Genomic DNA, 17633 nt, shown 5'->3' on the forward strand with positions numbered 1-17633 from the left:
TGCTGATCCCAAACATTTCCTGATCCTCATGAATTGTTAGTCTATATTAGTCTTAATATTCTGTCAAAAGGATCATATGGATCATAGCAACAGATTGGTATTCAGGAGCCGCAGCACTGCAGAGCGTCAGATTCTTACCTGGAGGATGGTTGTGTCCGTCAACAACTGAATCTCCAGGAGTTCAGACAGGTTACTGATTATGTCACACACTTTGTTGTAGAGCATGACTGTAACTCTCTGCTTGTGCGTTGAGCATTTTGCTCGCTTGGCTTTCGAGCTTAGTGTTCCACCTGAAACGAGAGCAGTAATGCTATAATTTGGACAGTTGAGGACACAAAAGCATCTAAATCTTATTTAACAATCAACCTTCAATAACTTCAACCATTTAAGTAACATTTTATATCTTAAAATTATAACTTTATTATGTTGCGATAGACATACAACACTACAGTACACAAACATTATCATCCTGAATGACTATTTCTTGCTTTCTAATTATTAAATAATTACTAAAACCATTTAAATAATATTTATTATTCACAATAATATTTTGGTTAAACATTACTATTGATGTAACATTTATTTAAAAGACAACAATTAAAAAAAAAAAAAGCACAACACTAATAACTATAATTTAATTTCCCTTTAAATGTTGTCCCTGTGAGATGTCAAGCCTGTTTTGCACAAAGCCACTAGATGGAGTTGCTAACTTGTGCAAAGATCTTGGAAGTTATGCCATCCATAAAATCTGTGCTTCAAATAAATCTGTACACATATTTGCCTAACTAATGAAGCTTCCAGAATCAAGTAATTTTAGTCAATAATGTAAGCAATAGGACAAAAGTATGCAGCCAATGGAAACAGGTTTTACCCAATGACATTTCAAAGTAGGCGGGCCACAAAGTGTGACAAGACTTAAACCATACAATAGACTAAGGCCCTATCCTAGTTCTATTTTTGTACCCCACCCCTACCCATTGGCCATTGAACAGTGTTAAAAGGAAAGGCTACAAAATTTACCCCTAACAACGGCACTACAACACCTGCACAAGTCATCGCAATCTCTTGCTTCATATGAGACAGACAATCGCGACTGCTGTAGTTATTCCAGCTCCATTATCTTCAGGAAATCATTGAATGCAACGATATCATGTTATCAATGATATAATGTAGCAATAGGCTCGTAACTGTACTGTGCATTTACACCCTGGCCATATTCATCTATGAAAACATAAGAATATTGCATTAATATTATAGCAGACACTGTAAAAAGCTGATTCCCAGCCACTAGACTTTTCTGACAGTCTTCGAGTGTCAGATGTGAACATATGTTATGGGACTGCTATACTGGAGTTATTATTATGGATTATAGATAACTCCATTTAGCGGGTTTTATTTTTTAAAGCATGACGGTAAAACACGAATGTGGTTATGAATGTATTAAAACATGCTTGTTTGCTGTAAAAATTCATAATAACGACAAAAAAAAAAACTAATTTGTGCCTTTCCTAACTTCCGTGTGCAGCTATGTTGCCATTGTAGATGGTGTATTCCGGGAAATTTACGTACCCCTTGGTTTCGAGTGTGGTCCTGAAAAATATCTGTTTCAAGGGCTATCTAACCCTTCCCTTTAGCACCTACACTTTTAAGCTAAAGAGAATTGGGACATGCTTACGCCTTCAAGTGAATGTGCAAAATGAGGTAAGGAGAAGGGCTAAGCGGGAGAATTGAGGTTGGGCCCAAATTTCTCATCATTTAAAGGTAAAGTACACCTAAAAATGAAAATTGTGTCTTCATTTACTCACTCTTCCAACAATGTGCAAAGAAATATGCATTTGCACAATAACTCACTGCCATTCAGTCTTACAAAGGACTCTGTGGTCCTTAAAGTCCAACCATCACAGTTTAGTGCAACCCGTTTAGTAGACCGGAGCATACTCTCCATAGAATGCATACTCTGCATAGAATGCAGGTATGACTTTGTCTGTAAAGTGCCGACAACTCAGTATTTTGGTTCCAGTGTTGCTAAAATTCTGCAAAAACCATCATTCTTGACCATGCTGTAAAGGTCAAGATCCTTGCAAATAAATTCAGCAATTGACTTAGTGATACTCTGTCGGGAGCTTTACTTTAAACGCAGTTGTAATTGACTGACAACAGGTAAATTAATAATTTTGTGTAATAAAAATATTGATATTGGCTGTTAATGTATCAATTATTGCGACAGAAAGCACAACAATATATTGCAACATCGGATTTTTCCCACCCCTATTTGTGGCACTGTTTAACAGAGGCAAAAATGTTTGTAATATAAAAGGTCTTGTAGATTAAAAAAACATATAAAGGGAACAGGACTGACCACCATGATGATCCACCCTATAGACCGGGTCATACTGTGGGTACAGCGTGTTCTGTAGATGAAACTTGGTGTACTGCACGACCCTCTCGATAACGTCCTCGATGTAAACGGCCTTGGGCATTCGTGCTGAGGTCATGATGTTAAGAGCCGTCAGACAAGCATCAGCAGATTTGGTGACACGCTCCATGATGAGGTCACGCCACAAGCGCTCCTCGTCGTCCCTGTCGTTGTCCTGAAATCACAAGGACAAGGAATCTGTCAGCGCGAGTCGACGGCAGGGCCATTTCACCAATAATAACTGCAATGATGCTTACGTGATTCATGAGGGTGGAGAGCTTTGCGCCATCCTGGATGTTCTTTTCCAAAATACTTTGGACCTTCACCATTTTATCATGTGTAATCTGAGGATGAAATCAGTTTGAGTAATTTAGGACGTTCTCTGTTGCTAAGATGCTGAAGAGGAGATCCTTTACCCACCTTATGCATGATGCCCATGGCCTTTATTTTGGCTGATTCACTGCTTAACTCTGAGAGCTGGTGTTTTCCGAGCAGCAGCTCCTGGGGAATCTCATCATCATCTGCAGTTGCAAAAAAGTCGATTACCGTCAAACTTGCAGAGGCATTTCAGCAAGAAACGCATTGGATTTCTAACAATCTTTCAGTATGTCAAAGGCAATTTCTCCACATTGAGCACATTTACCTAATGACGTCAAGTCCACATCTTCAAGGTTGTCAAGAATGTTGTCAACACTGGTTGTAAATCTCTTGAACGTCGATGAGTCCATCATTTCTGTGGATCATAAGGTGGATTACTAAAGATCTTAGTATCTCAAATCTCTCGACACTGACTAAAAACTGCAAACATACCATCCACAGTCAGTTTGGGCTCGTAGGCTTTCCTCTTTTTCTGCTTTTCTTTTTTCTTCAGCTTTCGGGCAACTAGTGTTGAAGAAAGTCAAAGATCAGATTTTACACTTTAACCCATACCAGAAGCAAGAGAACCATCAAGATTATCAATAAAATCAATGCTAACTAATCACTTACGGTCACTTAGGCTTGGAGGAGGTGAATCTTCATCTGAGTCTTCAGGGCTGCGTTCTCGATGTCGACCTCCAGAACTTCTCCGACTGTCGAAGCTCCGCCGGTGATCTCCAGAACCCCGCCGGTCCTTTTCTTCATATTCCCATGTTTTGTCTCTGTCCTTTTTTGAACGCTTTGGAGCTACTGAAACTCAGAAATGGGGATTTTTTTTTTACGCTTTTCAGTATGACAGTAAAGATATGACAAAAAAGATGGGAGAATGACCGGTAAATGACTGCAAGGCTAAAATCGAACTCAGTGTGTGCAGTGTGGGTGCAAAGCGAGACTGAACAGACTCTGGTATTACTAACATCAGTGATGATACATTGATTCAGTACATACAAATTCACCAAGCCTGAAAACAACATTTTTATCAGTATATTTACTTACTTTCTACAGAGCTACTACTATCATCATCTGAGCTGACTTCTGCATACTTGGGTTTCTCATTAGTGGAGCTGCGTCTGCGTTTATTCATTTTCACCCTCTCACATAGTGGCAAACGAGAATCAGTCTCTGCCAACACACAAGGAGAAAGTTTAAGCACTACTGAACCATCAGAGCCCGTTACAGACTGTGTTACTTAAATTCTTCAAGCTAATATTTAGAAAAAATGGACTTACCTCTAAATCTGCCGTGAGATGACCTGCTCGATTTCGAGCTGCGTGAATTACTGATCATCTTCTGGACCTCATCAATGGAAAGTTTCTTCAGAACAACAACGGGTTTAGCGCCCTTATTGAGGTCCTCTACCAGGTCTAGCTTCTCTAATTTCACACGTGGCTCGGAAAACAGTTCTATTCGCACTTCCTGCATCACATTACCCTCTTTGTCCCTTTTTAACTTGGGAATGACAAAATTCTTTAATGCACTCGATTTCCCCCCTAATAGGTAGTTAGGAAAATCTGCTGTTTTACTGTCTATTGATTGAGGCTTGTGTCCATCAAGTTGATTCTTGTTTTCCCCACCCCGTTTCTCATCTTTGTTGTTGGAATTTTTGTGGACTGACCGCTCAGGTTTTATTTTGGATTCTTCTCCATTACGGGGTTCCTGTTTTACTCGAGGACTGTTGGGACGTGACCGCTGCTCTGGAGCCTGTTTATCCTCTGTGAGTTCTTTGTTGCGCTTTTTTTCTTGGTCTCGATCCCTATCCCGACCCTTATCCCTAACTTTTTCTCGTTCTTTGTCCCGATCTTTCAACCGTTCCTTCTCCTGATCTTTCTCTCTAGTTTTAACCTGTTCTTTGTCCCGGTCTTTCTCCCGCCCTTTGTCTCGATCTCTTTCCCGTATCTTTTCTCTGTCTTTTTCCCGAAGTTTGTCACGATCTTTCTCACGAACCTTGTCCCGATCTTTCTCACGAACCTTGTCCCGATCTTTATCTCGAACCTTGTCCCGATCTTTCTCTCGGACCTTATCCCGATCTTTTTCCTGACCTTTTTCCAACTCCTTGTCCTGATCTTTCTCCCGACCTTTTTCCAGCTCCTTGTCCTGATCTTTCTCCCGAGCTTTTTCCATCTCCTTGTCCCGATCTTTCTCCCGACCTTTTTCCAGCTCCTTGTCCTGATCTTTCTCCCGACCTTTCTCCAGCTCCTTGTCCTGATTTTTCTCTCGATCTTTTTCTAGCTCCTTGTCCTGATCTTTCTCCCGACATTTTTCCAGGTCCTTGCTCCGTTTTTTGTCCCGACCTTTCACCTGCTCCTTGTCCCGGACTTTCTCTTGCTCCTTGACCCGATCTTTTACCCGCTCTTTGTATCTGCCTTTCTCCACCTCCTTATCACGACCCTTCTCCTGGTCCTTCTCCTGATCTTTCACTCTCTCTTTGTCTCTGCCTTTCTCCAGCTCCTTTTCTCTGCCTTTCTCAAGGCCCTTATCCCCAACTTTTTCTTGTTCCTGCTCCTTGTCCCGATTGTGCTCTACTCGACTGGACTTCGATGTATCTGATCGGCGGCCTTTAGAGCTGTCACTGTCCTTTTCTCTGTGCCTTTCCTCTTTGCAATCTCGAGATAATTCCGATCTTCCTTCATGCTTTCGGGAGGTTTCGTGGCCTTTTCCCTCAGCCCTTATTTTCTCAGCTTTACCATCATGTCTGTGCTTTGACAAATCTGACCTCTTTTCCGAACTCACTTTGTTAGAGATTTCTCGTCGGTTTTCGTGCTTGTTTATGGGAGTCTCTGGTCGTCCATCTACAGCAGTTTTCTGTGGTGTTGTTTCCACTCGTTGCTTGATAACTTCTGGCCGACCATCTACTGTCCTCTGCACCTCCCCATCTGTCTTTGATTTGAGCCTCAAGACCCCGGTGGATTCAGAGCCATCCTCCGTCCAGCGCTGAGCCTCTGTTGCAGGCACAGGACAGGAGTCTACTGGCCCTTCCACCCTACCTGCTTGCTGCAGGTCAATACTGACCATCAAGGCCGGCCGACTGGATCCATTGCTAGCAGCACAAGCCTCTTGAGGTACCAGTTTGTTCCCAGCATTGCATCCGCCACCAACACCAGGTGTTCCAGAAGCGCCAGCAGTGCCTGCAGCTCCTGGTTCCTGAGGGTACGAATCCTGCTTTCTCTTCTTCAGAGGTTTGTCTGTGAAATCAGAATCACACTGATCAGAAGCAGTATTCTATGCTTTATATTTACATTTACACTCACAGTAAGTGGTTCATGGTGATGCAAATAAATTGACAGATTGAAAGTGTTTACAGTGGTTGTCAGATATTAGCATGTTCTGAGTGGTTACTGTTTAAATTCTGTGTAGATGCAATGGAGCTGCTAGCAGTTGTGGTTTTAAGTGTTGCTGACATGTTACAGCTTTACAATCTCAATAAAAAATACAAGTACAAATATATCCATTTAGATCACAAACATGCACGTCAAGTGATGAAAACAAAAGTAACAGAACCTTTATCTTGAACTTCCTTAGAGCAGCGTTCTCGTTCTATAGCAGATTCCCTCTCAATCCTTTCGATCTCAGCAAGAGCATCCAGCTCTGCCTCATCGTACGGGGTTCCACTAACTACCCCGGGTTGTTTAGCTGCAAGTGCCCCAATGTTTTGTAGTACAGGAACCTGCTGGTAGGCTGATTGCTCCCCTGAAAGACACTGACCGGCGGAGAGTCGCTCCTGGGGGTTCCGGTGATATGATAAGCTGTTGCACGATACTTCGTTCTCAGCATCTGAGCCATGGTCTACAACGGGTACCACAGGCTCAGCTGACTGCTCAGTCTCAGATGACTTTACTCGAGACAACTTTATTGTCAGTTTAGTAGAGTCTTTAGAAGGCGAGCTGACAATGCCATACATGGCACCTTTACCTCCCTCCTCTTTCAATAACCTTTTCTGCTTCTTTTTTCGTTCAGGCGAATCCAACAAGAGGTCAGGAGCTGTATCACTAGGGGAGGTGTAGGGTGGAGGAGACTGAAGAATCAAGGGCGGCCGAGGTCCAACTGAAAAATAAATAATACAAACAAGAAAAGTCATTCTTTTGAAATTTAGAAGCGCTTTCAGCATGAGCCAGATTGTCAAAGTTCTGATTGATTGTGTGATTCCTGCATCTTTGTGCACATTCAGTCATACTCATTACTCACTTGCTAAGTCGAATGCCACGCACCACTTTCTGAGTCTAAATGCCTTTTCAGATGCCAAAAGCAAACCACAAATAGTGGTACTACACATTTATGACACTGCTGCCATAATAATGTCTTTTATTAAGAAACAGCCTAGATATCACAGTGCAGACAATAGGCTTAGCTTAAACTAACAGAAATCGCTTTCTTCACATTAAAACAGATATGTGGAAAAGTTTGGCTAAGCATAACTTATCTATGATTCAAGTATGCCTCATACACAAATATTTGTGGTTCATAGTAAATGGTATGTCTATATTGCATACTCATGCTAAACATCCATAACAGACAAGCACAGGCGTTTGTGTACTGAGCGCATATTTAAAGTGACAATAACATGAATTAAACAGTGTATCTGGCATTATCTTACCCTTAGTTGTTACCTTGTTACGGTAGTGCACAGCTGCTGCTAGTAAACACTGCCAGTACTGACATGGATGGTGTAAAAGCACCATAAATATAATGTGAAAAGTGAAGGAAGGAAGAACCTAAAAGCACGTTGCTATATAAAATTGCTACAAATTAAGGTTTAATGCACCTTTTGGAGTCCCTTCACTTCCAGCAGGAGAACAGGCGGAGCGTACAGGAAAAGAGGTATTTCTCATGGCGGGGTCACCCTCCTGTGAAAACACAGAGAACACGGGTGGACAATTATGCCATATATACGGGCCTAGGCACAGCCGAATTAATAAAAAGATTAAAAAGAGTAATATATTTAGGGTTATAAAATCTTCTGTTAGCTTTGGCAAGCACTCACATCATTTCCAAGTCTCTGGACGATGTTGATGTACTCGTCGCTGGAGCAATGCCTCGCGTTGTGGTTGGAGTTACCCGACACTTGACCAGAGACTTTGTTGTCGTGAATGTTTCTCATGCCGCTGGGAACTATTGGACTGGATACGGAAACTGTAACAGAAAACGACAACTTATTTGCTGTTTTCATTTATTTGCATTGATCACAATAAGGAGCATATAATAAAACAATAAAAGTAGGGCTGCACAATATTGGAAAAATCTATTATTGCTAGATTTTTTTTACTTTGCTATATATATTACGATCTGAATACAAATTCACCATATGAGTTTATATCTCTATTTGGAAAGAAGTTATAATGTTAGATCATTTGGAATGATTCTGCCGTGGGAGTGCATCTCCATATGATCTATAAACTTTTGTGGGTCCCCCGACACATTTTCGTTGTTGTCTATGCTATTTGCAGTGCAATTCTGTATTTGCATGTGTTGTGAGTACTTCTATGCACATGTTTAGTGGGAGAAGAATTAATGTTTATTATTTGTATCTCCATAAAATAAACAAAAATATCTTTAAAAAAAAACAAAACAAAAAAAACAATGGACAAAGCTTTCGGGGTTCCCAAACAAGTTTTCGTTGTAGTCTGTGCTATTTGCAGTGCATTTCTCTATTTGCATGTGTTGTGAGTATTTTCATGCAAAATAATTTATAAATACAATCAAGAAAAAGATACAATTAAAATAAAGTGTTTTATCATTTCCAGAGTCTAACAGCATTCAAGTACAGTAACTGAATGATAAAAATAACTCAATAAAATGTATCGTAGTTAAGGTCACGAACGGTACAATTTCTTATACCTGAATGTTTTTAAAGTCATTATACAATCCCAGGCATCAAAAACACATGCAAATGATAAAATATTATACAAACTCAACAATGCAGATCCTGTGATGTGACTATTGCGAATGATCACATTGCGATATCAATGCTGGAACTATATATTGTGCAGTCCTAATTAAAATATGCACAAAATATATATTTTGTCATCTTTTACTCACCCTCATGCTGTTTCAAACCCTTTAACTCATTTTTGGAACAAAATTACTTAAATCTAGTCTAACCAAGCATTTAAATCCAAATCATAAAAAGACACTAGATTACTTTATATGACATATTTACATATTTAATTTAAGCTTTTACTCAGACGTAAACATTGATCAACAAACATACATAATCACACCTGCTTGACATGCAAGAATGAGCCTAATTGGCTCTCACGTCAAGCAAGCATGCCTAAGATTCTGTGAGCCAATATAAATGCTGCGAACACTGTTAAATGATATTTGTGTACAAATGTCTCAAAATGATCAGAAGGTTGAATTAAACGTACTCGATTGATATGGATTATTCTATAATTTCTATGAACATGTTGTGTGTTTAAGAGTTTAAGTAAAAAGACTTTCAACAGAAGGACTAAAATCTTTTAGGTTTTATTGAAAATATCTATCATGTGTTTCATAACCAAGCACGAGGCTCAGAGAATAACAGAATAAAAATGTTAGTAAAATCACCCTTTACTTTGGAAGCCAATGGTGTTTTACAGTGTATCTTTCTTTGTGTTCAACAGAAGAAAGTCAAACAGGTTTAAAACAAGTGAAAGAAGAGTAAATGATGACAGAATTATCCTTTTTTGAGCAAACTATCCCTTTAGGAAGGTAAATACAGATTTATTTATTTATTTTTACCATCATGGGATCATCAGTTGCATTATTCAGCAAGAGACATGGATAAAAGAAGCTTCAATAGGCAAAAATCCTATTAAAACCACTTTTCCTTGTGCCCTGAGGTGGTTTAAGACTATAGATGCCAAAAATGGTGACAATCCTCTTGAGGGTCTCACAGAGGAGAATGTGCACTCACCTTGCTGGATCGGTTGGTGCTGGGGGTAGCTGGGTGGGTGGCTGTACTGCATGTAGCCCGCGGGACTTTGTGGTGCATACGGACTGGGCACTGGACTGTTCTGCTGGGGCATGTACCTGCTACCAGAACCCGCCTGAGTTTGAACATATCGGCTGTGGAGCAAGAGTGAAACTGGTCAGTAATCAGTCTTGAAATGTAACCACTTTCATTTTCAGCATATTGTAATTCTTTTAATCACTGCAGGTAGATTGGTATGGTGTTATCGAATAGGCCTGTCACAATAATCAATATATCGACTTATATCGACATCTCTATCTCTATCGGAGGCGTCAGTATGGTTAAAAACACTATAGAGTTTACTATAAATTACTATAGTATATTTTCACGTGGGTGTCTGACACATGGAAATTGATCTGGTAGCAGATATCGCACCCTCTTACTTTTTACCTGGCATTTTTTTGTTTATATCATTATTTATTTAGGATATGCGCTTTCACATTCTGATTTCAATGCCTGATTAACTTGTAAAAATGTCTATAATTAAATTAAATATTCTGAAGAATAAATATAATGTGTTCTTTGTAAGAGTGCACTTGAATTGTGAAATTATATTGTCATTCTGGCATTATGAGATGGGTACCGAAACTCTGTACTTTATCGGTATTGGTGCTAAATAATAAAAGCCCGAAGTATCAATAAAGCTCTGACATATACAGTTCTACTATCGGTACTAGATAATTATTGCTGAATAAACATTACTTACAGTATGTCCTGTATATTTTGTGGTGTTTTGTGTTTCGCCCTCTTGTTTATCGTTTGTTTTGTACTCTGTCCTGTCCTAGGTGTGCAAATATTGGTCAAGAAGGCTGTCAATCACTATTATGACGCACTCGGCCCACCAATCAGGAGCTGGTCCTCCACGTATAAAAGGCTTGCGCTGTTCACCAAACTCTTCACTTGTGTAGGCGAGCCTGTTCATTTGTGTTTGTATTTTTATTTATTTATTTTTATTTTTGCTGCTGTTATGTAGTTTATCTCTCGCTTAAGTGATCTATTTAGTAGATAAGCTTGTGCAGCTCAATTTAGTATTTATTATTGGGAAGTCGAACGATCTTTATGAGAATTGGATTATAAGATAAGCTCTTGTTTTGCTAATGGCTAACAGTGTGTACTTTACGAGAACTCTAGTCATTTTGAGCAGCACAGGTTTTTTTTGTATGTTAGTTTATGGAGGAGTTGCCACATTTGTAATTATGTTTTGGAATAAGTAAGAAGTTTAGTTAAGCGGTTCATGAAGATTACGGTTTTGCTTTTTTTTGCTTTTTTCTTTGGTTAGTTTAGTGGGTTGGAGTTTAGTTAGATTGTTTTGGTATATTTATTTCTTTGTTTTGGCAACACTCCTGTTATTCGTTTAATTTGGTTATTTAAAAACACATTCTAAATTCCTATATTCACCGATTGATATTCTCTGTTTAATAAATTGTTAATGTTTGTTTCAGTTATCCATGGGGTGTGTGTTCTCATTTTCACCCAGCACCATTAGAGACTCACTGAATGTTACCTCTCATCCAACTTAACAACTTAAAACACGTAACAAGTACCATAATTTAACTGACCAATCTTTTTTAATTTGCAATATTTGCCCATATATATATATATATATATATATATATATATATATATATATATATATATATATATATATATATATATATATATATATATATATATATATATATATATCGCCCAATAGTACAATGGCAAGTGCATCAAGTATAAAAGCCTTCACAGTTCTCAGCTGTAGCTGTAGTTCTCATAGCTCGCGACACAGACTTGTAAGCTTGCAGAGTGGCGGAGAGAACCAAATGGATTGTATTTCCCAAATGGACACAGAGAGTGCCTGTTGCGACAAACATGAGTTGTTTTCTTGTATAAACGAAAATGCAAGCAAAATGGCTAAGCATCTTTCAAAAGTGCATTTATTGCAGTAAAACAAATAAAAAGTTTTTGACTGCCTAGCTAAAGGTAAATCATCCATATCGTTATTCTAGCAGTCAGTCACATAAGGTCACTCTAAATTAGTATCATATTAATAGTTTAATAAACACACATTCGGATACACTGAAAACAGTATTTTTTCTGCAGTAGCCTAAATAAATCTTAAACATTAAAAATGCTTTTACATCTCTGTATTTAAAAATATACAATATTAATAGCCAATTTAAAAACTATGCTTATTAAGAAGCATAATATTTATTCATTTATGTAAATGTGTTAATGAAAAATCTTAAACATCATGTAATTATTTAACTGCATTTTGCAACTCAATAAGGGTATATTCAACTCAAGGGAGCACAATACAACTTCTCCCAGAAATCTCCCAACTTCTGCCAGAAAAGGCAAACATGTTGACTTTTCTCCAGTGGAATGGTCAAAAAAAGAGTCATCTTCCTTCAAACCATTATACATTCTTTTACAGGAAATTTTTTATTTACCTGTATTAAAATTATTAGTTTTATTTTATTTTAAATAAAAACACAATAATAAAATAAAATGTTGTTAATTCTGTTCAATTTTAATTACATTTTTTGCATTAAAAAAAACACTACAAATGTACCGATAAGAAAACCGTAAAAGTACCGAAGCGATAAGTGGTCTCAATAAAAGCAGTAATATCATTAAGACCTTAACAATACCCATCCCTAATAATGAGTGGCATAAAATGGTCTTGAAATGACAATAATATATTTTTTCACAATACATTTTGGTGCAATATATTATAAAACAAAAAAATAGAAATCATTACAGGCCTATTATCTACTTACCTTTCTAACCTAAATAAAAAGAAAGTGGAACAGTACCTGGGAGGGCTCGGAGTTATAGTGGTTTGCTGGTAGTTTGACGCCGGACTTCCATGCATGGAATTCTGAGGCATCTTGTACGATGGTATCATTGGCTGTTGCATTAAACCTTAAAAGCATCAAACAAAGAGGAAATCATGATTTAAAGTGTGGCAAATGCCAAGCTCAACTTTGCCATGCTGTCTTACATTAGTTTTAACTATTAGAATAAATAAACCTACAAAGATTAAACAATAATAGCACACACTACCATTCAAATGTTTGGGGTAAGTAGGAGATGTACTGTAAATAATTGTGCTTTATTTATACATTTTTAGAATGCTAGAAGTTGATTAAAACTGACAGAAACTCTCCGCAAAAGAATAATATTTATGACAAAAACATTAGGCATTTCAACTGATTTTAAAATAATAATAAAAAATACCAACAACACCCAATTTGAATTATTTCTGTGTAAGATCATGTGAAACTGAAGTCTAGAGGAATAATGCTGAGAATTCAGCTTTGAACAACAGAAATAAAATACATTATAAATTATTTAAATAAAGAAAACAGTCATTTTATATACCAAAATGATTTTACTGTTTTACAGAATATCGAGATCAAATAAAAGCAGACTTGGTGAGAAGACGACTAGGGCTAGCGATTAATTGAAATCTTATCGAAACCGCGATTTTGACATGCCCGATTTCTAAATCACGATATTCCCGCAGCGTGCTATTTGAACCAATCATGACACAGTGCGCCTAAACAGAGCGTAAAAACAGGAGACTGAATAGCCTGCATATACAGGGATGATGAGTTCAGCACAGGAGGACTGGATGGTATGGGATTAAGTTACTTTGGATACAGGAAGGCTAATGCATGGCAGAACCAGGTAATTTGGTCAGGTCAGTCATATATTGCACCTAAAAGTGTGTGGAAAGCGCAAGCGTGTTGCTTCCTTCAGCATTTGTGCTTTGCGGTTGCTCCTTTGACTCAGAGTTTACTCAGAGGATGACAAAGTAACAAAACATTGCTGCAGTTCCAATACAAGTTTTATATATATTAATAAAATTAAAAAGCAATTGTTGTTCGGGTGTCTTGTATTTGTCTGAGATATACGAAATGTGTATATTCAATACAAACAAGAAGCTAAGTTCTTGTTAAATGACTCGCGGTGCAGCATTCTGAAGAATTCCCTTTAAAGTTTGTCTGAAAATAGATGTTTTCAGCTGGGTGCACCTGGAATACGCATGTGAGCCGCTCTCAATATGTGCAGGCAATCTACGTGCCTCCATTGCATGCAAAAGCTGCGATAAGTGAACAGCTTATTTTACGGCAGTGTCCCAAAAAGCTCTATGATCTATGTATGACAAAACAAATCCGTAACCACACGCACACAACTCTTCTGATATTTGGTATCAAGCAGAACATCAGAGCCTTACTTGAGCTTGACAGCGTGCACGCTCACACACACATGCACACATTTGTTTTGCCATAGGTCTGTTCTAAAAAGAAAATTTGTTACAGCTTGACTAGGTGTATTTTATTTTATTTTAAGTCTGTTTTAGAGAAAAACAAAGATCTAATTGTTTTTCTTCCGAAATAGGTTTCAGATTCACACTGTAAACACAGATTCAGTCTGTCTGTGACAAAATCCTGATTAAAATCGAAAACACAATATTGTTCAAGAAAATCATGATAGGTTTCTTTTGCCCTTATCGCACAGCCCTAAAGAAGACTCTTTTAAAAAACATTTTTGTTTGACCACAAACATTCGAACAGCAGTGCATGCAAGAAACCAAAATGCTAAGAGATTGCATTATGGTAGCTTAAAAGAATTTGGATTTTTTTTATTTCAAATTGTAAATTAATGTCTCCAATAATCAACTCTAACTACAGTCTGGAAATTTAAAAAGAAGAAATGGGATTTTTAATTCAGGGAGCTCAAGCAGAGGCCACAGAGTAAAAGCATGCCCAGACTAAACAGCTTTATTTCTGCAGTTTCTCCTTACCGCCCTGAACCCCGTATCGGGTGGGCGTACTTTTCTCCCTGAAGACATTGGGGTTCCTGGACAGCACCGTCTGTAGCAGTAGAGGCACATCTCCTTCCGGGTCATCACTGCCCAAGTTGTCCTTCAGCTCTCTGAACACAGAACAGCAAAGATGGCGTGAGATATGACGCATGATATTGAAGAGGAAATATGACATTGCAATATTTACTTTTTTTTGCAATATGAACACAATTTCATTAGCACTATTTTGAAAGAATCAATCATTTTAGATGGCTTGGAGTGATTGGAACATAAAACATAATAAGTAGTCTGACCATATTTGCTATTTTTATGAGAAACATCTTGGCCAAGAAAGGTTAATGTTAATGATTGAAAAGTAGTTTGACAAATAATGTGCAGGCATTGTACATTATTCAACTAATTGAGAGATTATTGGATCTACAGAGAACAGTTATAGCGATGCAAATATGTGTGCTTGGTAAATGTTTTTGGTCATTCAATTTACACTGAGCTGAATGATCATTGTATGACCAGAGGGATTCAGATGAATAAGAAGCCGTCTACTCTCTTACAGACTGACAATGTTTCCATGGACATTAATAATCGAATTATTTGCCTTAATCTGAATAAGAAAATAATACGATTATGGTGTTTACATGAGTTGCTTTTTAAATGTTCCTTTCAAGATCCTGTTTTACATGTTATAGCACATAGATCCATTATCGTCATTGCGTCTCCACGCTATCCATGTTTCCTCTGGAGTTTCCTGTAATTTCAGGTGTTTCGTTTTTAATTTGTCGACTTTTTTTCCTCAAGACAAACTAGATATCGGATGCGAGTATGAACTGCTGGAAGAGTGTTGTTTTAATATAATTTCATACAGCACGCCATATTGGAAAGAAACCTCAGCATTTCACAATGCAGCAGTGTGTGGTCCTTTACTGACTCGGTAGATGCAGAAAATCTTGTCAAACAGCCATGTATATACACCGTCCTATCGCAAATTGCGGCGAAATTCCTACACAATGGTAATAGTTTGATTGCAGTGTTTACATGTCTGTAGTGCACTTCAATAATGCCACTAAGATCAGCATACTCCACATCTTAATCTGATTTCTGTTTAGTTCGATTATGACTCAAACGAATTAAGGTTTATCAAAAATCTCTGTTTACATGGTTTACTCTTGATTAGAGTATTGTCTGAATCGTATTAAAATCTGATTATTGGTGTCCATGTAAACTTACTGTGTGATCAGTCTGCACAGTGCAAACAGCCCAAACATAAATATTTTAGGCAATACAGACCTCCTGATCAGCATGTTCCCAGTAAAATAAGGCACATATGTTTCATAAACTTTATAAAATATTTACTTTTGCCAATATATGTTGGCGTTTTTAAACAAAACATTTTTATTAAACAATTATATCCAATAAAATAAGTGTTTAATTACTTAACTTTAGGAATAGTAAGATAATACATTTAAATGCAAAGTTAAGAGTTAATGCAACAATTACAAAAAAAAACTCTGTTGATTTCTCTTGATTTTTCCTTTTTATATTTAACAGTTTTGCCCAATATATTATTTAGGGTGTGATAATTTTTGCACTGGGATCTTAAGATTTTTGTTAGATCTAATGTACAGTTGAAGTCAAAATTGGGGGAAGTAAATAATACAGGGGGGCTAATAATTCAGGAGGGATAATAAATGTGACTTAAACTGTATACACTAGGATTGTGATATGTCAACCAATTTGGCATAGTACGATGTCTAATGTGAAAAATGGCGATGGACGATGGCATCGTCATCGTAGGTGGTGGTGAATTAATTATTTATGAATAATTAATCAATTCATAACAAATTGATTATTTGTAGCCTTCTGTTTCAACAATGTGACCCGCTTTGTCTTTGTTTTACCCATAACCCAAACATAAATAAATAAAGCTAAGTTACACACAAATTACCACCTCTCAATCCCTTTTCAGCGGGACTCTGGCATGAATAGGCAGAGTGATCTGTGTCTGTATAATGGCATCGACAAACTTGGTTAGTAAAAAGGTGCCCAACCAACAGTATCTGAGGTTTTCGCTAAAATTACTAAGCACAAGCGTAAAAGCGAAAGATTGAAGCAGTGTAGTGACGCTGTAACACGTTACCTAATGGATTCAAAAGAGTCGCTAGATGGAGACAAGATTACTTAAATATCACGTTAATAACTATAGTGAGCCGTGATCCAGCGGTACATCCTTGATAAACTGTCCAACATGCACTGTTCTCTAGGGTTTTATGCTCAAAGTACAACTGCTGGAGCTCATATGCACGCGTACGCTGCAGCGCATGCCTGTGTGTGTGTGTGGTCATGTAATGTGCGGTTTCATGGGTATAATGTGGAAGCAGGGCTTTTCAGAAATGCTAGGTGAAACACCAGTGTGGATGTGGATCGTTTTAGTTCTAAAATGTCATTTTAAAACTAAGACGTGTTATTGTAAACGGATGTATTTTTCAAGAGCGGGTTGCTGCTGCGACGGGGGCGCGATGGAGGATTACGATGCCGGCTCAGCATTGTGATGTCTATAGGCCATCATTGATGGTAGATAGCATCGTGTATCAACCCAACCCTAATATGCACAAATATATTATTGTAAAGCATCCTATGGAAAAATGTATTAAAAAGAGAGATCTGTGAGAAGATCTGTACTCATTTATGCTGGGCACTGTATAAGCCATCATTTTCAAGTGTAAATACCAAATTTAAGTGTGACATTTGAGGGGTTAAGGCCATAAGGTGAGGATGTCCTCAAACAAGAGATACTCACATGTGTTCGGTGGACACCTGGTTGAGGCTGTGTGCCAGCTGAGACACGAGCGCGTCGTCCCGGCGGGACAGAAGACAGCTGACCTCCTCCGCGATCCTCCCATTGTACAGCAGGCTCTTAGTGGTGGTGGCAGGTAGAGGAGAGGGCAGAGGCAGCTGATTTAACACTGACAAATAAACACAAAACATGAGTTATCTCTCAGCACAACAGCAGGCGTGAAACATTCCTCATT

The 17633-nt window shown here is 38.0% G+C and overlaps 1 protein-coding gene and 1 long non-coding RNA gene across 4 annotated transcripts in view; one reads left to right on the forward strand and one right to left on the reverse strand.

Annotated features, from left to right (window-relative positions):
* Positions 1–17633, forward strand: part of LOC147842163 (uncharacterized) — a 77374-nt gene that overhangs the window by 42555 nt on the left and 17186 nt on the right. The gene's annotated exons all lie outside the window — the stretch shown is intronic.
* nipblb (NIPBL cohesin loading factor b) overlaps positions 1–17633 on the reverse strand; it is a 71269-nt gene that overhangs the window by 40047 nt on the left and 13589 nt on the right. For 2 of the 3 annotated variants that reach the window (XR_015500554.1, NM_001161447.3), the window contains 16 exon segments: positions 17402–17567; positions 14617–14717; positions 12590–12698; positions 9729–9880; positions 7812–7960; positions 7593–7674; positions 6332–6874; positions 4063–6015; positions 3830–3955; positions 3404–3583; positions 3227–3298; positions 3060–3149; positions 2837–2937; positions 2674–2760; positions 2360–2591; positions 139–290 (listed from right to left, as the gene is read on the reverse strand). Coding sequence is in view for 2 of the 3 variants with exons in the window: in NM_001161447.3 (NP_001154919.3) it covers positions 139–290; positions 2360–2591; positions 2674–2760; positions 2837–2937; positions 3060–3149; positions 3227–3298; positions 3404–3583; positions 3830–3955; positions 4063–6015; positions 6332–6874; positions 7593–7674; positions 7812–7960; positions 9729–9880; positions 12590–12698; positions 14617–14717; positions 17402–17567 (4295 nt within the window). In the remaining variant the exon portion in view is untranslated. 3 annotated transcript variants of the gene reach the window in all.

Source organism: Danio rerio, chromosome 10 (genome assembly GCF_052040795.2).
Source record: "Danio rerio strain M-AB ecotype USA chromosome 10, GRCz13ab, whole genome shotgun sequence".
In the NCBI taxonomy this organism is placed as follows: domain Eukaryota; kingdom Metazoa; phylum Chordata; class Actinopteri; order Cypriniformes; family Danionidae; genus Danio; species Danio rerio.